This window comes from Rissa tridactyla, chromosome 12 (assembly GCF_028500815.1).
Source record: "Rissa tridactyla isolate bRisTri1 chromosome 12, bRisTri1.patW.cur.20221130, whole genome shotgun sequence".
Classification (NCBI taxonomy): Eukaryota; Metazoa; Chordata; class Aves; order Charadriiformes; family Laridae; genus Rissa; species Rissa tridactyla.
Genome location: NC_071477.1, coordinates 4,008,031 through 4,033,043, shown reverse-complemented (window position 1 = coordinate 4,033,043; position 25,013 = coordinate 4,008,031). Strand labels below are relative to the sequence as shown.

The following is a 25,013-nucleotide window of genomic DNA, read 5'->3' as shown; positions in this document are numbered from 1 at the left end:
GTAGCCGGACTAACGTGCTCTGGGACTGGCATCCGGTAGCAATAATTTATTTGCAGGTTTCCTTTCAGATTGCTTTGTTTTCCATTCAGACTTAAAATAATGAGTGAAACCCGGATTGCTTCTCGGCCTGGCTATTATGTGAGCGAGAGGGAGAACAAATGAAAATACCCCGTCCGTCTCCAAGACTGCAAACATGCACTATGTGACCCGAAATTTCGCGATAGGACGATCTGTCTAGAGGGCTTCTCGCTGAGGAGGCGAACGATAAAGGCCAGTGGTTTCACGTAACCTTCGGGCATCCGAGCCCCGTAACCACGGGGGCTCCAGGAGCGCAGGAATGGCCACGTCAGTTAATTTAAGTTGCCGGGGAGGAGCAGGGGCTCAGCGCGGAAATGGATCTTTTTTTTCCTGCTGTTTCTGCACTTTGGTGGGAAATGAAGATTTTTGAGGACGATGCTGCTGGTGATTTAAGCTGGAAAAAGGAGCCTGGTGGTAGAAAACAGAGGCTGGGTGTGCAGAGCCCAGCCCATCCTGCCAGCGAAATATTTTAAATAGAGAGTGGTGGGGCTGTGTCAAGTTCTCTAACCCAGTAAAGGGGTCTTCTTTAGGGGGAAAACCCACAATAATTTAGGTTTCATTTTATTAAAGAAGAAAGAAAAAGGCTGCTTTGTACGGTAAGCCAGGCAAAGCAGCTTCTTTGGCTTTTCCGCCCTTCGGTCCTTGGCAAGGTTGGGTCTGTCCTTGTCTTAGGTGGCTCCTGTCCCCTTTGCCCGTGCGGTGACGGAGTGTGGTCCTGTGTTCCCAGGGCGTTTGATCCCGGCTTGAAAGAGGTGTCAAAGGCAATGGGAGGAATTGCGTTGCGAGGTGCTATGGCGTAGTGAGGCGCCTGGATGTTAGCTCTGACACAATGCCTAAATTTTGAAGACAAACCTGACGTGAAATTGGATCTCACCCTTGTCCTCGAAGGGCGGGTTTAAGGAGATGGAGGTTTTGTTCTGCTTTTTCCCTGCTGTCCCTGCGGGGTCCCAGCCCTTCCTCTTTTTTGGCTGGCACGGTGCGGGCGATGCCCATTACGCTTCCCCGCAGCCTGCCCTCCTCTGCCGCTTTGAATAATTTAGCTGCAGGAAACCCATATTGCCAAGGCAGCAGCCCAACGCGTGCCAGTTCCCTAGGAAAACTGTCAAAAAAAAAAAAAAGGGGGGGGAAGAAAAAAAAAAAAAAAGCCCTCTCTGAAATTCATTTTGGTTGGAGGCAGGCTCCCAGCAATCAAACGTATTAGTCGTATTGTTGGCGTGCGGCGGCGGCATTAGCTAGCTCGCTCAGCGCACGCCGACGTTGAAAGGCTCATAAATGTAATGAAGTCCCTTTGACACCTGCTCCTCTCCACACTTTAAACGTGAGCCATTGGTCCGCAGGGAACCGGGGCTTTAAAAATAGAAATTATAGTAATTGTCTGCTGTGTTATTGGGAAGATTGTAATAAACGTGAAGCACAACACCGCGGTGCCACGAGCTGAATGCTGACAGGACGCATAAATTGCTCCAGGTTTTGATTTTTTTTTCCCTTTTTTTTTTTTTTTTTTTCTTTTTCTCCCCCCCCTCTCTCTAACCTCTCTGTCTACCAACTCACATAAATCACGGCGTGTTAAGGCTCTGTTTCTGGAGGGCGGCAGTGGGAGAGAGAGGGGCACTGGGGGAGATCTTGTCCCTCCCCTTTGAGGTGTTTTCAGCTGCGGTGCCCCATCGGTTGGGGACCTCCGTCCCCTCTCCCTCCCTCCCTTCTTGCCATCCCCAAACTTTGGGAGAGGCTCAACCAAGCGGGTGCATCCTTCAAGGGTGATGGGTGAGGACCCCCGACCCCTTCTGCTGGGGGCTGTGAGCAGTGTCCACCAAGAAAGAGTTTCAAGGTGCACGTGGGGATGCGGTGGCACACATCACGCGTGCGTTGTCCCCGCATGTGCTCCGCGCGTGTCCCCCTTCCTGCTCCTCGACCAAGGGGAGCAGCCGCTTGTGTCCCCCTCCGCTGGGGGTGTGGGAGGGGTTAGCTGTGGAACCTCCTCATTTAGGGATGGTGCAGGAGCTGGCTGGATCCCCCTCCAGCTGGGGATGCTCCAAAGAGTGTGTGCCCGAAAGAATTTCAGTTTAGTATGTCAAATCCCTCTTGGAAATGGTCCTTTCCCCCTGACCCCCCTCCATCCTCTCTCCTTCCTGTTATTCCAGGAGGAAATGTCTCAGACTGTAATACTACTATAAACCCCTAATTTTCCTGTCCCCAACCTACCAGGCTACGATCCACCTCCCTGCTCTCACCCTGATCCTGCAGCACCCCTTGGCATTTGCTGCCAAATGCACCTGCCCGCAGAGAGAGCGTCTGTGTTGAGGGCGAGATGTAAAGAGATGTAAAACCAGCTCTTTGACCGCGTCAGCAACTTCATTGACGAGTTTCAGGAAAAACACCATTTCTATTACTCCGGCCATATCTTTTTGCCCCGCCGTGGAGGTCCCCTGCTTTCGCTGCCCCCCACATCCAGGCGCAGCCTGATTTCAAAGCTCCCCCCGGACGCTGGGACGTGGGTGAAGACCCCGCGCTGCACCCCAGAGGGGGCTGCACTTCAGCCTCCCGCTACCGTGTGGCACGTTGTGATGTTTAATTAATATCAAGCACTTTGAAGTCCCCGATGTTACTTATTCATGCCCGTATTCCCCACAGACCCTCCCGTTTGATGTCCACGTTGCAGGGGTTATTTAGATGCAACCCTTTTTGTGTCAAATTTGAAAGGAGAGGTTGCTCTTTAGGGCACTACACAAAAAGTTGCCCTTCTCGGGGAACGAGATCAACTCGGCTGCATATTCAGAGATTTCTGAACAATTACGTGCGCCAGCTACTCGCTCACAGCACTTCTGTGGCGTAAGTCTGGAGAAATCAGTTCTGGCTGTGACAAGTGATATCTCAGACGCAGCCGTTTTCCATCACAGGCCATCACATCTGGGTGTTTGTCCCTCCGCGGTACCCAACCAGCAGAGAGTCCTCGTTGCGTCCCAGGACACGGAAATTAATTTAAGGTTGCTAAATTTGCGCACTATGGGTTGAGCGACAAAATCAGCGCACGAAAGCTCTGTCTCCAAAACGCGGGAAAGCTTTCCCTGACCGCCCAGGTATTTACACAGAGCAACGGCCACACGTGAGATGGTCCTTCAACGATAATTTTCTTGTTATCTTTCAACAATTATTTTTTCTTTCCATTCCAGATGAGTTTAGAAAATGACGATAAGAGAGCACGCACACGGTCGAAGTCTATCAGAGGTGAGCAGCTGGTTATCCCCCAGCGTGGGGACGTACAGACCTGAGCTCCTGCACTTTGCTTCTTCCAATCGGGCTTTGATTTTTTCAGGTCCAGGCTTAACTCTTTAAATTATGCTCACTGCCCCCACCTCCAGCCCCACTAAAATCCGTCCATGAACCTGGAAAACTCCAAAGGACAAACCTTTACAGGTTCTCGTAATATTTAACCCTCATCCTCTACACTCAGGGGAAGGAAAAAAATTAAAAAATAATAGGGGAAAAAAAAAAAGCCCCTTTGTATGCTTTGCTTTAGGGGAATCGCAATCGCTGGAGCTTCAGATCAGCTCCTGGGGCTTTCATCATGCTCACTCTGCCAGGGGCTTTGAAGTTGCACATCTGAGAGTGCCTGGCAGAAGTAGTGCATGCTGGAGAAGTGAACGGGGCCGTCCCCCGGCAGGGACGTGAGGACAAACGACTCGTTAATACAACCCTTGATTGCTATCTATTTCCCGACTTTAAAAAAAAACAACAAAAAACCCAACCCAAACCCGTGCAGGTCTGTCTCTGCATGCTTTCTCTCTGGGAGAAGGCGAAGGGCTCTGATACGGAGCACAGAGTGTCCCCTCGGGTGGTCCCATGGCCACCCGTGATGGTTACGGACCAGCCTCTCCATTTCGGTGCCTTTTTGTGGCCGTGGGTTTGATGAATTGCAAAGGTGGCTGGAAGCGAGGAAGGAAGGGGGCTGGCTGAAAAAGTGGGATGCCTGCAGGGACCACGACTGGGCTGGACCACCTTCCTTTGTCCTGACCCACACTCTCCTCAGCATCTGCACCTTTTTATAAACAAAACCAAGCCCAGATGCTGCCAATTGTGCTGAATCGAGCTTGGATGTTTGGGTTTTATTGCTTTGTGGCATGTACATAAAGGTGCTCGCTCAGGTTGCTAATGAGAGCTCCCTGATTCTATTTATTTTCTCGCACCCTGCCTTCGCCACACTTGAATCTGGGTTTCTTGATGTGAGAAGGTAATTTATTGCACACACCCTGGGACTTGCCACTGCCTCCAGTTTGTTGAAGCTTGTGAGTCATCCCACCGGGAGCTGGATCCCAGGAAACCCAATTAGCTCAAACAAATTGAGCAAACGCGTTATGGTTTTTAGCCTGGGCAAATTTAGACTTGTGTTGTGATTTATTCCCGCCCCCCCCCGATTATTTGGATTCCTGGCTGGGTGTAAGGTTTCAGCAGCATTGCGATGTTGTTGTGTGTTGTTATTGTAAGCAGTGAGAAGTACTCTTTTCACAAGTGGGGAATAATCCCTAAAAACCCTACAAGCTCTTGTTTACCCTAAAAGCCAAGTAATACATCCCCTACCGTGTGTCCAAACACAGGCAGGGGCTCCCACATCAGTGACAAGAGGAGGACAAAAATGTGGCTGTGCCTGTAGATGTTACAGAGGTAAATGTGGCCATTGCAGCAAAAGAGCAGAGAACTGTGCAAAAAGTAATCCAGGAACATATTTTAAAGGCAAACATGGAGAAGAAGGCATGAGAAAACTTGGTCTTTACTTAGAAGTGTTTGAGTTATATGTGCATATATCAGTACACCTCCATTGACTTTAAAGTTGTCATGTATTTAGAGAGAGAGGTAGTCCCTGATGCTGCAAACATACACTCACGTGCTTGAAATTAAGCACAGGCGTGAGGATTTACAAGGCAGGATTATGATTTACTACAGGTTGGCATGTCGTAAGTGATGGCGGGATAGATTTGCCCTTTCTTTCCCAATTGGGATGCCCAAGGCGGCAGTAGAAACCCAGCTGCAGGCAGGAGAGGATCCCCTGGCGGAGGGGGATGTCTCGGGGGGGAGCAGGCATCCCTGTTGCGTTTTTGACCTTGTGTTTGTTTCCATTGCTGCATCCCGCCCCTTCGCCCAGTGCCCACGGAGCTCATCGGCCAGGAGGTGAGGTAAGGACCCTGCTCCTCCTCGGCGGTGGGAGGGAGGGAGGGATGGAGATGAGGCCCCGCGTTGGGGGTGGCTTTGGCGAAGCCCTGCAGCTCTTTACAGCCTTGGGAACCTGGGTGAGGGGAGCAAACCCATGGGACTAATGGGGTGGAAGTCTTGGTGGGCATCTCCTGGTGTCCAAGTCCTCGGGGCACCACTTGACAAGGCACATTAGAGGAACTGTAGGAGTTAAAGGGATGAAAACAGGAGCTCTGGATGGGTCACGTTAGACGTGAGACCCTCCAGCCGCCCTCTGTCCCACCCCAGATCTAAACCCCAGCAAAACCTGATGCCCACGTTCTGTGTTGCAAGACTATTAGGGGCAACACCGTACTAACCGGAGTTTCTTTTCCATATATTTTACATCCTCTTGTTGCCCCTAAACAATGCTGTGTCACATCACTTCTTGTGCCAGATGCTCCTCCTTTGGCCCCGTGTCCCCCGTTGAGTCACCGAGGTCCTGTTGTCACTCGTTCAGCAGCGCTGGCATGCCAACAGCAGCAGCCAAAAGAGCCGGAGCGAGTCTTTGCAGCCCTACAGAGCTTCTCATTATAAATAACAGCCTCCCCCATCTCTAAGCTCCCTTTAAACCTCGCACAAGGGCTTACGCAAGAGGTAGGAGTCTTTAACCTGGACAGGCGTTAATAGCGGGGGCTGCCTTTTCTAGCAGCCACCGTTAGAAAGCCGTGTGTGTCAAAGAGTAATTGGACCTTAACCAACCCAATTTCAGAGCATTTCTGCTCCTCCACTTTCCTATTACTCTGGAGAGACGGGAGGAGCGAGCGGCGGGCATGCCACTTCTCCAACTTTTATTGCTGAACACTTGAGTGGAGGTGGTAATTGGAGCAGGTGACATATATAAGGGGCAGGACAGAGCGCTCCACAAAGCCATCTCTGCAGCTGTCACCTAATTGCCTGATTAACTGGACGATTAATCGACTAATTGGAAGCAGGGCATCGTCTGCATAACAATAAGAGGCCCTTTTGTCAAGCATACCAAGGCTGTGGAGAGGGGGAGAGCAGGTCGGTGCAGTGGCTCTTGCGGGGAAGGAGAGCAGCTTTAATAGACCTCGAAGTCCCTTTCCTCTTTTCGGGACTCCTGCCAAAGCACATGAAACCTCCCCAGAGGAGAGCAGGGACGGGAAAGCCTGGCCCAGAGCACGCCGAGCATCACCTCTGTGCTGGCGTTTTTTAAAGGGATTAAAAGTGACACACCGAAGCCAGAGACGTCCCAAATTGCCACCTGCTTCGGAAAACCTCGATGCTGAACCGCTTGGCTCTTTCCCACTGACTTTTTAGTGCAGGCTTCATTTCACCACATCAAAAATAAGGGGGGGGGTGGGCAGGAATCAGCTTTAATTGTTGCAGGAAAGCTTATAAAAGCCTGTAACATCATCAGAGCTGCTCTTGTTTCCCACTGAATAAGGCCTTTTTCAGGCAAGTCACTGGTAACATAAACAGCGCCCTGTCTTGCGGCATGTAGTTGCTTAAAGTGTGTCTGGGGCTGCTCAGGACAGAGCGGCCTTAGTCATGACTGAGGGCAATTAAAATTAAATAGACTTTCAGATCATCAGCAGGGGGAGCAGCGAAGGCGGGATCTCCCTCTTCCAATTCTTCCAGTTACACACGTTAGCGGGACGAGATCTTTTTATATACGACCCGGAGCGCTTTGCTGGGGAAGGGATGCCTTCCTGGGGGGCAGGACCCCAGGCTCGGCGGGGCTCGGGCTGTGTGTGCACGCCAAAAAATGTGGGAGCCGTCCCTCAAGTGATGGCGTTGGAGGATGCTCAGCATCTTGGGTTGGAATTGGGCCATGAGGAAAGGGGACAGCAGGAAGGAAGGACTTCACCTTGGAGGGGCCGGGAGGCGCAGCTTACACCCACGGCCACTTATCCACCTCATGTAGAAAGCTCTGTCCCCTTAGGGGACACACTGCTGTCATTTGACCTCTTAGCTTTAGCTTTGCTAAGCTAAAGAAAGCCGGTCTCCCCGAAGGAAGGATTCCTACTCCCCTGACAGTTCAGTAGCCTTTTCCTGTCCTGGTTTTGGGTTGAATTATATTCTCTGAACACAGCGATCTGACTTGTGCACGGTGTTCTGGGGAGTTGAGCCATTAATAACCCGCCGGTGCACCCAGAGCTGCTGCATCCATTAGTGCGCTCAGATCCTCCTTATCCTCAGCTTTCTGCAAGGGCTGAGCTCTCTGCTGAGAGCAGGAATTGAGTCCCTAAAGCCTGACTTGGCACTTGGTACTATTTAATGTTGTCCCGTGTCTTTTACTCCGAGAACAGCAGGTTGGCCAGGTCCCCTCTGGGCTGGCGATGCCTTCTCCCTTTGCGCTGTCATCAAGAGATTTCATTAGCGCTTCCAACTTCCCGGGCCGAGGGTGATACAGTGCTAAATGAGGTTATTAATCCTACATGCCTCCAGAATTCCTTAGACGTCAGGCAAGTCACTTGGGCATCCTATAATCAATGCCATAATCTGGTTTTGCCAGAAAATGTTTGCTTTAATGCTTCTTATCTGGAGCCCTTGTAGCTCCTGGAGCTGGGGCTAATTACCCCTGCAGGGGAGGCGCGCGGCCCCGTGCCGAGGGATGCAGCGAGCAGGATGAGGGATGCAGCCCACGGCAAAGGCAGCAGCAGCTGCCAGCGCTGCCCGCAGCTCCCTGGAAGTCCTTAACTCATCCTCTTCTGCAGAGCAGCAGGAACAAACGCCGGGATTTGGGAGACCTGGTCACCTAAATCCTATCCGTTCCCCCAAAAGTGATTTTCATGATTTTCGTCCTGGTGATCTCCACCCAACATACGCTGGCTAAAATATCTTCGATCCCCTCCCAGCCCGCCCTTTCCCAAAAGCCACCCACTTCTTAGCTCAAGGAACCCCAGTTCCCTGCTAAGCCATCAAATAAGGGAAAAGCCCATGTTTTCCTCCTGCACCGGAGGAAAAGAAAAATAGAGGGTGGCAGTGGGGAAGCAGAGTGCAGCAGTTGTCTGCTTTTTAAAAGCTTGCTCTTACACATGCAAATCTTTAATTAAACATACTCATAAAACTATAATGAACCGTTCATCTAATTAAATGGGGTGAGTCATTTCATTAATTTTTAGCAAGCTGCAAGGCTGCTCTCCTGCCCTCCTCACTTGGAATTCAAGGGGACAAGCTGAACCATTTGAGGGAAATTATCTTTTCTTTTGCGGTTATTTTGTTCCTTGGGCACAGGACCTGTTTAACTGACCACAGTTTATACACTCCTAATTAAAAATGAATTCTCCGAGGCCTATTGCTGTTCTTGATGGCTGCTTGTTTCCCTCTCAAGCTGTCCAACCCCAGGCTGTAACGGCTCAGGACACATCCGTGGAAAGTATGCAAGACACAGAAGGTGAGGCTGGGTTGGAGGTAGCGGGGATGGAAAAATGCCAGCAAGAAACCCACAGACAGACGTTCACTTGGAGAGAGGCTGGTTCAGAGCAGCAACCCAACTCACCTGCCCCAAATCTGCCCACAAAGAGCCAGTTTTCTGTCTCTCCATCAGTCCATGAGGGATCCTGGGGGATCGGCTCCACCAGGCTGACAGTAGCCTTCCCCCAGACCCCAAACCATGGCAGATGTACCTGGCTCAGGTGCCTGGGGTTGATGGGAGCTGTCGGAGGCAGAGATTTTGGTCTGTTTGGTGTCTCTATGGACACGAAGGGGAAATGGGAGCACGCTGGCTGCCCTGGGGTCCATGCCAGCCTTAACTGATGGCTTTCATTGCTCTATAATGGTGAAATCAGAGCAGTTGGTGGACATGCCCCAGGGGCCAGTACTGCATGCCCTGCCTGGTTTCACGGTGGCACTGGTGGCCATCACCAACAGTAGCACTGGGAGCTGTTGGTCCTGCTGCTCCCTGGACAACACCTAACTACCCGTGGGCCAGACTGCTGGAGTGAGCCCAGCATCCTTGCGCTGACTCCTGAGAAAAGTTGATGTATTTGCCCAAAGTTGAGGTCTGAGAGCAGATCTTCTGGCCATGGAGGGTTAAACCAGCTAAAAATCTGGGCTGCTGGATGATTTTTTTTTTTCTTTAGTATTTGCGTATTTGTCCCCCTTGCCTTTGCCTAACCAGCTCAGATGCCGTAGCCATGCCTTTCTCACTCGGCAATGCCTCCTCTCTGCTCCTTGATCCCATCCGCAGTTTACAGAGCTGCCCTCTAGCAAAGAAGAGGAAACTTCAGGATGCGGAGGCCGAACATCTGGTGTCGAAGAGAAAATCCCATCCGCTCAAGCTGGCCTTGGATGAAGGCTACAACGTCGACAGCGACGGCAGCGAGGAGGCCGAGGCGAAGGAGGAGTCCGGCTCCGAGGAGTCGGAGGGGACGCTGGAGGAGGACGAGGCGGAGGCGGTGGAGCAGGAGGAGACCCGCAGCCCTGAGCCGGCAGAAGGTGCTTTATCATTATTGATTGCAGAGCTGTGTTCTGCAGATGAATAAAGGGCAGGGAGTGTTAATAACCAGGAGTTATAGCTCCTCTGAATTATGTACAGGATGGGTCCTTCAATTATTACGTTCGCTGGAAGCACAACGGTAAAGCTCTGGTTAAGCTGAGAGGGGATACGCACAGATTGTCTCTGGTGTCTTAAAAATGAGCGATTTTCCATCAGGGATGCTCCCTGGGGAAGGACCCACGCCAAGCACAGAGGAGCTCGCTGCGTGGCTCAGATGACGGCGGGGAAGGCAGCCGGGGTCCCGCACCGGTGCCTCGATGGGCTCGGCTGGATTCCTTGGTGCAGGAGCCGTCCTCCTGGCCGGATCCAGATGCTATCGGAGAGGAGGAGTGACAGTCAAACGAGCCGGGTGTCCAGCCGGGGTCCTGACACTGTGTTGGACCTGGTTTTGAACCCCTGGTCTGGGGAGCATTGGGAGCGATGGAGCCAGATGGCTGCCGACAGTGGGGGGCTGGGAAGCCGCGCACATCTGAGTCCCACGAAAGCTTCTACATGGAAATTCCCTTTCTACCTGTCATTCCTAAATGCAATAAATTAGGCTGCTCCGGGGGTATAACAGCCAGACTCTGGTTTCAATTAAGCTTAAGTAAGACAAAGAGATGTTTACGAGCTTATGTAATTACTTTATTTTCTTCCTTTTTCCTTTCTCTTTTCCTCCTTTTTCCTTTCTCTCTTCCTCCTTTTTCCTTTCTCTCTTCCTCCTTTTTTATTTTCCTCTTTTTTTTAATTTTCCTCTTTTTTTTAATTTTCCTCTTTTTTTTAATTTTCCTCTTTTCCTTTTTTTTTTTTTTTCCCCCTTTTCTCCTGTTTTATTCCCTCAGAGAGAAGCCCAGCAAAATCAACCCATTATGGACAAAACACGGCAACAAGTACGTCTGGGCCCAGCAAGGCCAACTATAGCAGCTATCAAGAAATAATCGCCAACTCTCTCCTAAACCTAGGCCAAATAGCGGAGGAAACCCTCGCCATCGAAGGGCAGCTGCCTGAAGCTGAGCTGCAGGGCTCCAAGCCACCATCCAACGTTGTGCACCTGGTTCACGAGGATGCGGGAGAGGAGTTAGTGGAGGAGGAGTGTGACAAGGAGATCATCATCCAGACGGAGGATGCAGAGGAGGTCATCGAGGTCACCAGCGAACGCAGCAGCGAGTTGTGCTCGGAGCACCGGGACGATGCGAACTGCGAGGAGTCCTGCAAACTGCAAAAGGCTGCAGCAGAAGAGGATGAGGACGAGGAGGAGGAAGATGAAGATGAGGAGGAGGAGGAGGAAGAGGATGAGGAAGAGGAAGAAGAAGAGGAGGATGAAGAGGAGGAGGACATGGCTCCTGAAGTGATCTGCGAAGAAGCTCCTCACACTTCTCAGGACACCCAGAAAAGCCACTGTGAAGGGCAGTTCAGCCCGAAGCCCGAGTACTCGGTCATCGTGGAGGTCCGGTCGGACGACGACAAAGATGACGATGCCCGCTCCCAGAAATCAGCGGTGACCGATGAGTCAGAGATGTATGACATGATGACGAGGGGGAACCTGGGGCTGCTGGAACAAGCCATTGCGCTGAAGGCTGAGCAGGTGAAAATTGTGCGGGAGCCCAGCCGGCTGCCAGGAGAGCACGTAAAGCATTTCCAGGTGGACGAGAAACAGAGCAAACCGCTGGACAGCATCCGGAAGAGCTACTACGGCAAAGGTATGGGGACGAGCCTTCGCGTGTCTCCTTCCTTCCCGTCCCCAGCCGAATTTGTCTGCTCAGCACCCCATGAGAACCAGGCTGCTGGGGGGTTTCACAGCCAACAAGAGGGAGTTTAGCCACAAATCCTCAATGCCCAGAGCGAGGGGGACATCCTAGAGGTCAACAGTAAATGCACAAAATGATGGTGTCCTCTACACCTCAGCAGGGGAATTGCCTGGCTAAATTGCCAGTTGGCCTTGAAAATCTCAGCTTAAGTGGTAGAGCTGGTTTAAAATCCAAGTGGGTTTTAAAGTAGTGGTAGGAGTCCCACCGCAGCAACACGAGGGACTTGGCAGGGGCTGCGGAGTGCCCCGGGCGCTGAGCCAGGCTGCCCGCTTGGTGGCTGTGAGCAGCTCCATGCTCCTCGCTGGCTTAGCGCTCAAATTGCTCTGTTGATTTTAAATTTCAAAACTTCCAGTGTTACAATTCCCCCTTCAGTAAAAAAAAAACAAACCCAAACCTCCAAACCCAAGGTTTCTCCCTGTTTGACTGGAAAAGTGGTGGGAAGCACCCTCGGCAATTTTTTCTCTCCTTTTCACCTCTTCCCCTCCAAATCTGCTAACCTGCTTCCCACCGCCCTTTCCCCACCATAGATCCCTCAAGACCTGAGAAGCGAGAAATTAAATGTCCGACTCCTGGCTGCGATGGGACCGGCCACGTGACGGGACTCTACCCTCACCATCGCAGCCTCTCTGGTTGTCCGCACAAAGACAGGATCCCTCCCGAGAGTGAGTACATGGTGGGATAACAAGGGTTGTTTAAATGAGTCTGAAGCCTTATTTCCTGGGGGGAATTTCACACCTGATCGGTAGAGCTGTCTCAAAGCCAATGAGCACTCCAAATATTCCCAAACGATGTGAATTTTATGACTGCGTCCCTAACACAAGCCTGATGTTAATCCTTAGGGTATAACAGAGTTTCTGGCATGGGATGGTGTTTTTACAAGTTGCTCTGGGATGCTTCTATCTGCCAAAGTGTTATTGCTCTTCATGGGAAACGCCATGGAGATTACTAGGAAGTCCTACCCTTCCTAAAGATTTTTAGCACCATCCTGTGGAGAATGAGGTCCCTTCTCTGAAAATCAAAGAGGTGCTTTCAAAATGACTGCCCGCCTCCAGAGGTGTGCCAAGCAGTTCCCATCTTTACACTGAGTGTCATCACGTGTTTTTCCCTGCTTGGGATATCATGTTGGGAAGAAGGGGAAACTGTTGTTTCTCGCCGTCCAAATGTGGTCAAGGTGTTGCTGTGCGGCAAAGGAGAGGAGTCGTTCGGATGCGCAGGATAGCTGAGTCTCCCCCTAAACTCTCATCACGGTAAAATTCACAAGGTTCTACATCGAGATTCATCTATTTCACAGAAAATATCTATCATCATCATAACAGATTTTTAGATATATAGGCATAGAGAGATATTTTATTTCTACCTCTCTACCAGCATCCCAAATAGCTTTCCCTGTGCATATACATAAAAATCAATGTTGTATGTTTACGATAATAGCATAATAGATGAAAAAAAAAAGAGACCTTCCTTATCAGTAATTTCAAAAGTTGCAGACCTGCCATGAACACAGAACTGCAGGAAACAAGGGGAAAGTAGAGCTACCTTCACACAGGCTTGAATGCAAGAAGAAACATTAATAAATAAGCAACAGAAGCTGTGTGCTTCAGAAAGGCTTGCAAATCAAATTATTTTCTTTACTTTTAAGGTCAGCGCTGCAGGAAGCAATAATCCTGAAGATTAAAATTAAAAAAAAAATAAAAAATAATCAAACAAAGACTAGTCCTAAGGATAAAAGCAGAGATACAACTTCAATCACTTAAAACTACCTGAAATTGGGAGACTTGGCTCCAAAACGGTGGTGGGCGGGGCGGGGGGGAGAACGGGATTGCAATCAGCGAAGGAGGAGAAAGCCCAAGCTGTGGGCAGAGACGCTAATCTAGTGCTGACCTGAGCACCGCTGCCTTGGAAATCTTTTTTTCTCTACACAGACAAATTCTAATTAGAGCATTTCACGTTCCCTGATTTCTAGGAAACCAGCGCAGAAGTCTTGATGATTCTGTCTTTTTTTTTTTTTTTTTTTTTTTTTTAATTTGTCTCTGATTTTTATCAAGTTGTTTTTGCTTCCCTTCCCCTCCCCCCTTCTCCTTCTCGCTCCAAAGTCTTGGCGATGCACGAGAACGTGTTGAAATGCCCCACGCCAGGCTGCACAGGACAGGGTCACGTCAACAGCAACCGCAACACGCACAGGAGGTACCAGCTTCGATTTCTTCTCCATAATGGCCAGGGCAAGGCTGGCGGGAGGGCAACCAGCCCAAAAGATGTTGGGTTTACTCTTGCACTGAGAGATGGTGTAACTAAGGTGTTCAAGGCCAGGCGGGATGGGGCTTTGAGCAGCCTGGTCTAGTGGGAGGTGTCCCTGCCCAGGGCAGGGGGGTGGAACTAGACGATCTTTAAGGTCCCTTCTAACCCAAACCTTCTATGATTCTATGACCCTAAGACAATAACATGGGAAAGCAAGACGGGGCAGTGTCTTCTGGCTGGGAATAGAGCAGAGCAATTGCTTCCGGGCTCCCAGGTGGGACTGCGGAGGGGTAGATGCAGGTGGGTCTTCATGGAAGAGGTGTTTGGTGCTGGGGAAGCAGGGGGTGCCTGGTGTGGCTGACTGGAAGGTGAAGTTTGTGTTTGGTGGTATGGCGCTTTGCTGGATTTCTAGACATTTCCACGATATTTAGGCTGAAATTAGTCCGCGATATTGATGAGCTGGGAATTTGTGTCCTCGTGCTGTAGGACCTCAGCGCAGATGTGGTCAGGAGGGGACGGGGTCACACTCTGGGATCTGTAATTATACCCCATGTTCTGGCTTTGGACAAACCCCAGCACTTTTACAAACGGGAAGGCTGCAAGCGGAGTGGATGATGCTCCCAAAAGCTAGAAGCCTTCCAAAAAGCCAGACTGGCTTGTGCTACAGGGATGCTCTCATGAATTTATGATTTCCCATACGTTGCTCTTGAGCATAATTGTCAGAGTGTGACAGCTCTGTGGATGTTGATGTGTTTGCAGGCGTGAGGTGAGTTTGTGTTGTTACTCGTCCAGCCGTGGAGGAACTTGGTGGATGCTTTGTCGTAGCCGTAGCTGCTAGAGGAAAATTAGTGAAATCTGCTCGGTTAATTGAGAAGCTGGGTTTGGTGCAGGCAGCAAGTGATCACAGTGAGATCGAGGTGATCCACTGGTGTCAGTGAGTTATGGAGTGAGCTTTGCGAACAATGATTTGGGCTGAGACCCGGCGGGGTCGTAGCCCTGGGTTTTGCGTGGGGCTGAGGTGGGGGTCCCTCGGTGCTGGCTGTTCCAGCCATGAAGGTGCCCGTGATGGCTTGGGATCTGCTGGGAGTGTGTGTGCTCTGCTTGTGGGCGGGTTTTACCTTCCCTGAGCAATCGCTGTAAGAGCCAAGCTGGTCTTGAAGAGGCAGAGCCCGGCTCACGCGTAGGGTTCGTGCGAGAAGAAGCCATTACAGCCCCCCACCTCCCCCAGGCACCGGCGCGGTGGCCGCGAGCATCAGAAGTGCAAATGCTTCCCCACAAGTGCCCCTCAGAAGGCTCCCTTCAAACGGATCCAAATAAATACAAATCAAAAATGCCATTTCACTGCTAAAACCACTCAAAGAAACCAGCCCGTCCCCCTCTGCCCCTGCTGCGCTCAGCCTGGGGGAGCTGCCTCCTTGATCCACCTCCGGGCACTGGGGAAGCTCCGGGGCTCATCATGGAGAGATTTTGCACTTGATGTTTTGCTGCTTTGCTGCTTGCCAAGACTAAAAGTAATCTAGGATAATGAAAATAAAAAAAACCAAAAACCTTTAAATGCAAACACTTTTCTCAGGGGCACAGTGCAGCTCTGGGTCCCTGAAATGAAGACTTTTACGCTCATCCCTCACGCTTGGTTTCCTTCTCTCTCTTTTCTTTTTTTCTCCTTCTTTAAAAAAAAAAACAAACCCAACAAACATTTCTCAGTTTATCTGGGTGCCCCATTGCTGCTGCTGAAAAATTAGCCAAATCGCATGAAAAGCAACAAACCCAGTCTGGTGATCCTTCGAAGACCAGCTCCAATTCCGACCGGATACTCAGGTAAATGAGAGCGCGGAGCCCCGCGCCGCGTCCCCGCGCTGCCCCAGCCCTCCCCGCCGTGCCCTGCTCGCCGGAGCAGCCCTTGCCGCTGCCTCCGGCTGGATCTTGATACTGCTGAGTCCTGTTATTACGATCATAGGTCTCGCCAAGGTGGGGAGATGTTTAATTGATGATCCCAGGGAGGGCATTGAGGACAATGAATTGCTTCTGTAGCATCAATTAATGCTGAGGCTACAGGCCAAAGGGTTTTACCAGTGCAGCAAGAAGGCATTTGTGCCGATCGCTCTGCAATGCAAACTGCCAGAGAATGATGGCTATTATATTAGCATTATAAGTAGGGTGGGCTTGGGAGGGGGAGGAGGAGATTTAGGCTACATATAAATCACTCGATGGCAGTTTCGCCTAAGTCCATCGGCTTTTCTTCCTCTGCCCGCACGGTTCAGAGGAGAGAAACCTGCCACTCGTTTCCAAACCAGTCACATTTATTTTGTTATTTCGCCCGTCTCTATCTTCCCGGGAGAAAGGGCTGTCTCACATTAAGGATGTCCCTGATAGATGCTGGCTTCCGTAGCTGATGTGATTCATGAGGCTACAGATGGATTGTAATATGGTTAGTTATTTTGCAACGAGAGCAGGACAAAAACCGCAAGTACGAGCCCCAAGCAGCACTCCCACAAAGGCACCGGGGGCTGATTAATGTATTTATTTGCTCGCCAGGACTGCCGAGCACCCCGGTGCACCGGCGCTGGGTGCTTTGGAAAGGCCATTTAGGGCGATTACTTATTTATTTGCAGCGGAGCCCGCGCCGGGCACAGAACGCTCTGAGCGCATCACGAGGACGGTCCATGCTCCAAGGAGCTCCCGCTCCGAGGACTCGCTGGTGGAAAGAGGTCACGGGAAGGAGAATAACAATAGGCCATTTATATACAATTTATATGCAAGACAAATTGATTCATGATAGGCCGCCCAGCAGAAGCGGGTCTTCAAGAGGGACTCTGCAGGCAGAGGAGAGGCCCTGGTGCCTCGGTGATGAATCTTCAGGGGGGAGCAGAGCTAAACTGGGGGGGTCCTCACGCCTTCGTGTGCCGTCCTGTGCCGTGCTCCCATAAATGAGCGATGCCCAAGTTTCTGCTGCTGTCGGAAAATGCTGTCACGCCGTGGCAGCCTGCAAGAATATCGTTTTGGATGAGATCGGCACCTTGGTGTTTTGCTTAGAAAGAGAAAAAGAGGTGGGGGGGGGGCGGGAAAGGAAAAAAAGGGGGAAAAATACAAAAGGCATCTAAAAGACCCAAAGCAGATGACTGGCTGAGGGAGAGCAAAAGGGCTGTTGCTGCCTCCTCTTCCCTAGTAACCCCTCGGCGACAAGGTGCAGCTATATGTCCCCATCAAGTCTGGTCCCCTCCCAACAGCCGTCTCGTTGAGGAAAGGAGAAATCACTGTTGTTCGTTGTTTCATCCTCAGGCCTATGTGCTTTGTGAAGCAACTGGAGATCCCTCAGTACGGAAACTACCGGCCCAACATGGTCCCAGCAACCCCCCGGGCCAACCTGGCCAAGGAGCTGGAGAAGTACTCCAAGGTCACCTTCGATTATGCAAGTTTTGATGCTCAGGTTTTTGGCAAACGCATGCTTGCCCCAAAGATTCAGACTAGCGAAACCTCACCTAAAGCCTTTAAATGTAAGTTGGGAGCAGGGATTGGGCTGGGTTTTGCATTTTCTGCCTTTCTCAATGTGTCGCGAGGCTCTTGGGATTGTGGATTTGGGTTGATGGAAGAGTCTTGGGACCGTGCTCCTGCTGCTGTGGAGCAGGGAGAGAAATGGGGATGGGGAGGCTGAGCTGGGTCCCAAGGTCCCCACCTTTGGTGGAGAGAGGAGCCCATGGTTGCTGGGAAAGCTTTGCCTGGGGGAGAGTCGCTTTGGCTTTGGGAAGAATTGCATCGAGTGGCGGGAACATTAATCTGAGTGATGTCTCTAGGTGGGATAAGTTACATAGTTGTCCTCAGTCGGTCCCCGTTGCTTTGCAGTTCATATCTATTGATCTGTCTTTCCTCATCTAGCTAAATGGATTATAGTTTTCTTCTCTTCCATCTTATATATGACCCACTGCACCCATTCGTCTTCTCTGCTGTGCTCGGCTCTCTAGCTCTGCTACCTATCCATCACCCACCCCTTATCCCCCAGCTCTTTCCTGTCGTAGCCACCCACCTCTGCTCGGTACCGAGGACCTTGCACTGGTTACAACGCTGTGCAACGAAAGTGGGGGCGAAAACGAAATGGCTGAATAAACCCTCAGGGGCCGGGCTGTCAGGAGCTGCATGGAGAGCCAGCCCGGCGCCGCCTGAGGTTAAACCTCCTCCTTCCCTCTGACACCAAACGTGCACCTGAAGACATCTTTCTGAGAAAAAAAAAAAAAAAAAAAAAGATTTAGGAGCCCAGTTTGCAGAAGTCAGCAGCCTCAAGAGGGCTTTCTGTCTGGCTAATCCCACTTCCACAATCCTGTTTAATCCTGGTGCAGCTGCTCTCTAAAAAGTGCTCGTACTTGAAAGCATCCCGGTTGTTGCACTACAATGGAAGCGCCCTTTATTACAGTACTAAATCTGTAAAGGATCAGACAATGAAATTGGATGGAGGCCAGGGAGCACAACTGCCACTGTCATCCTGGGTTAGGGCTGATGGAAAAGTAATTTGTTTCCCAGCACAAGTGATTCTCTTGCTGAATAGATTGTGTTATTTGCAATATTAGCAAAGAATTTTCAGGGTAATTGTACTGACAAAAATAATTCCAGCAGACCCACTAGGATAATCCTTTCTATTTTTTCTCATCACTTATTTTACTAATTTGCTGATTGCGAGTCTATTAGTGGTAGAAATACTTATGAAATAGAAAAGCATCTCTGAGCCTACGGTGTGAAATTGAAATTGGCATCTCACAGTCCTGGATACTGTTGGGTTGGGCTGGCAAAGACCCGCACCCCGCCGCAAAGACATGGATTAAACCGGACTCGAAAACAAGCAGCCATACACAAGAATAACCATGTGGGCAAACCTCCAATGAGTTAATCAAAGCGACAAGATGAATATGATTGCCAATCATAGCAGGGAAATCTGTTCCTTTCACTGAGAACTTATTTTAAAGAGATCTTCATCCAGAGGGATTTATATTCCCCTGCATGTGTGTGCATAACTCCCATTAATGTCAATATGCATTATATACGCACACAATGAGGAAGAAAGCAGTCCTCGGGAAGATTAGCGTTTTATAGTGTCTTATATTACGAGTTTGTAATGGAAATAATGAAATCCCTGTGCTCTGTAGCCACATCAACCGAGGTTGACTTGCTGCTTCGCCATCGTCAGGCCAAAGTCTTCCCTAGCAAGACTCCCACTGAAGCGGGTGGATTTTTCCCCCAAAAAAGGGCAGAGTGAAATGAATTGGGAATCTGAAGATTCTATTAATTGATTCAGAATCCAAGCCCGTGGCTGTTCCAAATCAGACGATCCCTGGTTTGCACCCACTGAAACTACCGAGTTCAGAGGGACTCTGTGGGTGGGTCAGGGCCTCCCTAAACAGGACCAGGTTTCAGATTAGGGCAAGTTTTATTGTGGGTTAACCCTTGGAAATATTCGCTTTCATTTCATGGGGTGTAAAGAGAAATTACACCTCCAGGATTGCGCTGCTGCGTGCTGTGACACACAGTAACAGTGCGGTGCTGTGGCTGCACGCGGCTGTGTAATAAATCCTGTTATTCAGGCATATTTAAATGATATGTCAGCTGTCAGAAAATCCATATTTCACTGGTGTCATCATCGGAAGCTCGTATTTCATGGCTATGGTTTTGCTATTAATGTAATTTTTTAAATTGCAAGTTTTCAAACATGCTACAAGAAATCTCCCCATAAGGCAGCTCTGCAGATAAGTTATGGACAACAAAAAAAGACCCAGGGAGCTTCTCTAAGCTTTCTCCTTTAACTGCTTCCACCAAGGGTAGCTTTAATGAAGAAAAGCACTCATGTTTTGGGGACTTGGTGGCAGAGTTTTCACGCTGAGAGACGGTTGCACAAGCCGCAGCCAGCACTGCTCCTGTCGCATGTCCCGGGCAACAAAAAAGGCCGTGGATTGGTAATAACCACAGGTTGCGACTGGAACTGCTAATACGTTACCTGTGTCACACTGACTTAACCTCTCCCCGCTGCCTGTGCCGGTTATACATTAGCCTTGTGTTGTTCCTTCTCTTTTTATTCCAGCCAAACCTTTTCCAAAGGCCTCTTCCCCCAGCCACAGCCCCTCCAGCAGTTACGTGAAGAGCACTTCATCTTCCTCCACAGGCTTCGACTACTCCCACGACGCCGAGGCTGCACACATGGCTGCCACTGCCATCCTCAACCTCTCCACCCGCTGCTGGGAAATGCCGGAGAATCTCAGCACCAAGCAGCAAGAGGCCCCCGGCAAGGTGAGCCCAGGGACCACCACTCCAGCACACAGCAGAGCCAGTTAAAACTTTAAGTTTGGGATGGGAGAAACACCTTTATTTTTTTTTTTTACCCTTCCTTTCATTTTCATTTTGAAATACAGAGGGAATGCAGAGACTCATCACGTATCACCCTTTTGCCTCCCGGCTTTGGGTGATGCAGTTTGGAGGAGGTAATCTTGGCTCTCAGTGTGTTATGGAGATACATTGTGGTTCAAATTACCTATCTGAGAAGAGCATCATTCCCAAGCAAAGTCTTAGGGCTGGTTTCAGTTCCTCGCTGGTCTCTATCTGATGCCATTTGAGATTCCTCAGTTGCACCTAGTCTGACCTCCAGCTATAGATCTCCTGGTCTGGTGGGAGGTGTCCCTGCACAGGGCAGGGGGGTTGGAACTAGATGATCTTTAAGGTCCCTTCCAACCCGAACCATTCTATGATTCTGTTTTTCAGAGGAACACAGGTTTTCCAGAAGTCCCCTGTTGCACCCCCAGCCTTGGGCAGATGTCTTAGATACCAGAGGGCATCTTAAATGGCATTAGATGCAACTGAGTCAAAATGCCACATTGCTGGTAGAACAGGGGTGCATTTGCATGACATGTTTCTGCAATATTTATGAAAGAGCATCCCTTCCATTCAGTTCCTTCCAACTGAAGATGGAGAGGATGGGACGTGAATAACTTGCCCCCCCCCCAGCGCAAAAGACAAATCGGGGTAAGATCCCCGTAGGGAGTTGCTGGCAGCTGCTAACGCTGGGCATGTTTCCAACCTTTCAGTCCATGGACATTGAGGTGGATGAAAACGGGACTCTGGACTTGAGCATGAACAAGCACCGCAAACGGGAGAGCACCTTTCCCAGCAGCAGCAGCTGCAGCAGTAGTCCCAGCATGAAGTCCCCAGATGTGTCCCAGCGCCAAAACAGTACCAGTGCCACGAGCAGCACCATGACCTCCCCCCAGTCCAGCCAGACCTCCCGCCAGGATGAATGGGATGGGCCCATCGACTACACTAAACCAAACCGTCAGCGGGAAGAGGAGCCAGAAGAGGTGAGTGGTGACTCTTGACATTCAAATAACACCTCATGGGGGACTGTATGCCATGTTTGCTTTCACAGTTGTCCTACGTTCTCCCCAAACCCCTACTTTGCCCTTTGAGCCTAGGAAAGAAGTATTATTAGCTACCAGACATCAACTGTGGACAATCAGGCAGGAGGCAGAGCTGTCCTGGGGTGAACATGGGTGCTCTTTGTTACATTGGGGTGCTCTTGCCAAGGAAGAACCCACCACTTGCGTTGTCCTGGGTCTGCGTTGCTTTCTTCGTTGTAAATCTTTTCAGCTCATTTGCACCAGTAATGCTCCTGGTGACGCTCCCCGGGATGATTTATAACTGCCATTAGGAGATGCCACTAATGTTACTCCTTGCACGTGGGGGAACCCAGCCATTACCTCTTGGCTGGGGTGAGTGTCCCGGCACTGGGGAGGCAGGTGCTGCTGAGGATGAGTATGGGGGGATTGCACTGATCTCCAGCCCTTCGAGACCTTGGGAGAGACAAGTGTAAATCCCTTTATAGAAGAAATGTGTTTGACAAAAAGGGGAAAGTACAGACCATTTGATTTCTGGCTTGGGTACCGCGAGGCGCTTGCAAAGGGTTCAGGAGTGTTGGCAATGCTGCACTAACTGGGATGAACCTGGGATCCCTTCCCACTACAACCACTTTCCCTGCTGTTTCCTTGCAGTCAGAGCCTGCCGCTCACTCTTTTGCCTCCTCGGAAGCTGACGAGCAAGAAGTGTCGGAGGAAAACTTTGAAGAACGAAAATACCCAGGGGAAGTTACTTTAACCAACTTCAAGCTTAAATTCCTCTCCAAGGACATCAAGAAAGAGCTGCTCACGTAAGTCCTGCCTCCTCCTCTCTTCCTCCAAAATGTATAAAATATGTACCCAGCACAGCCAGGCTGGTAGGAGACAAAGTTTATTAGCAAATACATTTTAAAAATTAGAAGTGTAGCTCCCTTTCTTACTGTGATTGGTCTCCCCTCATTTAAGTGGTTCAACTGAAAGTTCAAAGAGAAATCCCATTCTCATCCAAGTGCAGATCATTGAGGCAAAATACATTCCCATGGCCTTCGGACTCTCCAGTTATGAAAGGGACTTCTTGGGGAGCTCTGTGCTCTTGGGATTCATGGACATGGAAACCTCCTTGCAAGGGACTGGTTTTGCTGGTATTTTCCTGCAAGAGCGTTTCTGGCACAGTGATGGATCCTGTCTAATCTCCTGCCCCCTCATTTTGGGACACTGGGTGATGCTGCAGAGCCAAGAGCACCCAAGGGATCTCAGTACCTTCTCGATGGCGGTGTTGAACCAGAAGGTGCCTCCTTGGGAAAACAGGACTTGTTGGCTGCTTAACGTAGAGCAATGGGTCCCATCACCGTGACACTGCAGGGCCACCAAATGTGAACCAGGGCTGCAGCAAGACTGCTGTCATGCTGCACCTTACATTGGAGAGAGCTCCTCACCCAGCTTCCATCTGGGTATTCGTGGCATTGGGTGGGTGGAAATATAGACCCAGGTCTATTCTACTAGGTGGAGCGTTGCTCTGCATCCACCCTGATACCCAAACTAGTAGTTAATGTTCAGAGTCTGACCCAAACGCTGCAGCTTGGACCTGCCTCTGACCTAATGGGATGTTGGGATCAGTCTGGAGGTCGGGATGGGGAGGTCTGCCCTCCCAGGCATCCCAGCAGATCTGCTGCGTGTGGGCCTGTGCGTCTGACCTTCCCATATGTTAAACAGGGACGAGTCAGCGGGCATCTTTTTGCTGACCTTATACAACGCAGCTCGTTATTTGGCCACGCAAGCAGGAGGCTGAGGGAGCAGACAGGCGGGGAGGAGATCCGTGGGGGCAGAGCAGCAGCAGCCTCTTCCCTAAATGAGCAAAGCACAGACCAGCCGCCCTACGCAAAGCTCTGAAGGCTTTGTTAAAACCCAGCAGCGATGTGAATAGCAATTTCTGAGGTAGAACCCTGAAGTCCTCCTGTGCTTTAATTGTATTACAAGGGTAGAGAAATTTCCTAGATGGAAACAGCCCTGGAATAAATAAATGGTGTCGTGGGCAGCCCTGAGCCTTCTCTCCCCATTTAGCATCCTTGCTCCTTCCTGGCCCAAGGGCTGTAATGAATTAGCTGTAGTTAAGGCAGGAGCGGACTTGCCTGCTGTGCCTGTTCGATGCTCCGTGTCTGGGTGTAGTTCTTGGGCCACCTCCAGGCACTGATGGCAGTCGCTGTGAAGGTGCTCCTCACCTCTGTCTTCCCATCGCCCTCCTGCCGGCACACGAGTGGGTACCACGTAGCGCTGCATCACTGCTGCTCCCACACCCTCCTATCAGTGCTGGCTCTGGGCCTCTCATAGCTTCAGCATTGCAAAAATCATCCAAATTGGCAGCACCGAGACAGTGGGGTTCATGCCTGCGTGTTCGTGCCACCCAGCAGGCTGCTTTAAGTCTTCTGCTGCCACCGAGCAAACCAGGCAACTTAAGTATTTTGAACGCTTTCTTCACATTTGCCACAAATCTTGTTTTTCAGTTTTTTCAAATTTTTTTTCCAAGATCCTTGTGATCTTTTTGGTGACAAAAAAGGGAGGAAAGGGAGCTGAAAGGGAAACAGCTGGTTTATTTGCATGCAAACACAGAAGCACATGCCGAGGTCCGATGGAAGGAGCCGCTGTAAGGGGCAGACAGACCCCGAGGGGGGCTCAGCTGGCTGTGCGGATCCGTGGCTCTCCGGTGAATCCGTTCCTTTCCAGCACTTACACTCCTTCTTGTTGTTGCCCAGTTGCCCAACCCCAGGCTGTGACGGCAGTGGACACATAACGGGAAACTATGCCTCTCACCGCAGGTGGGTTGACCTTTTTTTCATGGTATGGACTCTAAAGACTACTTTTTTTTTTTTCTTTTAGTGTATTTTTTGACCGTGTGGATAGTTTAGTTCTGTTTCCTTGTTTCCTCCCATCTTCTGTTGCCCCTCTCCCTCCCCATGCCCCAGCCCTTTTTCTTTTTCCTTTTTCCCTTTTTTTTTTTTTTTGCTTATCCAGATATTCCATCTCTTCTCTTTCAGCCTTTCTGGTTGTCCTCTTGCTGACAAGAGCCTCAGAAACCTCATGGCTGCCCACTCTGCTGACCTCAAGTATGTTTGCGCTCAACTTGGAACTCCTTTTTTTTTTTTTTCTTTTTTTCCACCCTTTTTTCTCTCTTCCCCCTCCCTGCCACCCCCTCCTCTTGCTCTGCTTTTGCTTTTCCATCCCCTCCCTTCTCCTTTCAAAGAGACGATCAAAACCCGCCTGCGAGGAGTTCTGGTGGAGCCCAGCCTCCAGCTGCCGCGTTGGGAGGAGTCGGCATCATGGAATGAGGCTTATTTTGGGGAGGGGGGATCACAGCAGCGAGCAGAAATAACTGGACCCCTGGCAGGTTTCCTTTGGGCACTGTAGAAATATGCCATTTTCTTTTTCATTTGGTGTCTTTTCTCAAGCTCTTGCTTCCCTAGTCTGTGCCATAACCCTTTTCATTCGACGTTTTTTGTACGGCTCTCTAATAATCCAAAGCCTAGATAAAGGCACATGCTTTATTTTTGGGCAGAGACACAGCTGGGAAAATACCACCAGGACATTGCGAAAAGAAGCCAGCTCTTTTGGAGAACCTGGGATGCTAATTTTAGGCTGAATTTTAGGGGTTGTTTGGGATGCAGTGACAGAGGCTCCTATTCATTTCCACGGGAGTTTGATTTGTGAGGGGAATGAAAGAGGGACTGAGCAAACGCTTGGTGAGGCCGGATCCTGAGCCGACGGCAAAGGGCTCACGGGCACACGAATTTCTTTGTTCCTTTTTCTGCTCTTGATGGGAGGAACATGGTGTTCCCATTTTCATTCAAATATCATCCTCTGAATCCAGTT

At 50.3% G+C, this 25,013-nt stretch overlaps 1 protein-coding gene across 1 annotated transcript in view; it reads left to right on the top strand.

The window, feature by feature from the left end:
- The first annotated feature begins 3,248 nt into the window (after window positions 1–3,248).
- MYT1 (myelin transcription factor 1) overlaps window positions 3,249–25,013 on the top strand; it is a 34,456-nt gene continuing 12,691 nt past the window's right edge. Inside the window, exons 1-14 of the mRNA XM_054218715.1 lie at window positions 3,249–3,303; window positions 5,216–5,246; window positions 8,600–8,662; window positions 9,458–9,707; window positions 10,590–11,445; window positions 12,081–12,215; window positions 13,647–13,737; window positions 15,493–15,606; window positions 17,068–17,282; window positions 19,931–20,055; window positions 20,847–21,116; window positions 21,807–21,961; window positions 23,900–23,962; window positions 24,182–24,250. Coding sequence (XP_054074690.1) covers window positions 3,249–3,303; window positions 5,216–5,246; window positions 8,600–8,662; window positions 9,458–9,707; window positions 10,590–11,445; window positions 12,081–12,215; window positions 13,647–13,737; window positions 15,493–15,606; window positions 17,068–17,282; window positions 19,931–20,055; window positions 20,847–21,116; window positions 21,807–21,961; window positions 23,900–23,962; window positions 24,182–24,250 — 2,492 coding nt within the window. The remainder of the gene's footprint in view (window positions 3,304–5,215; window positions 5,247–8,599; window positions 8,663–9,457; window positions 9,708–10,589; window positions 11,446–12,080; window positions 12,216–13,646; window positions 13,738–15,492; window positions 15,607–17,067; window positions 17,283–19,930; window positions 20,056–20,846; window positions 21,117–21,806; window positions 21,962–23,899; window positions 23,963–24,181; window positions 24,251–25,013) is intronic.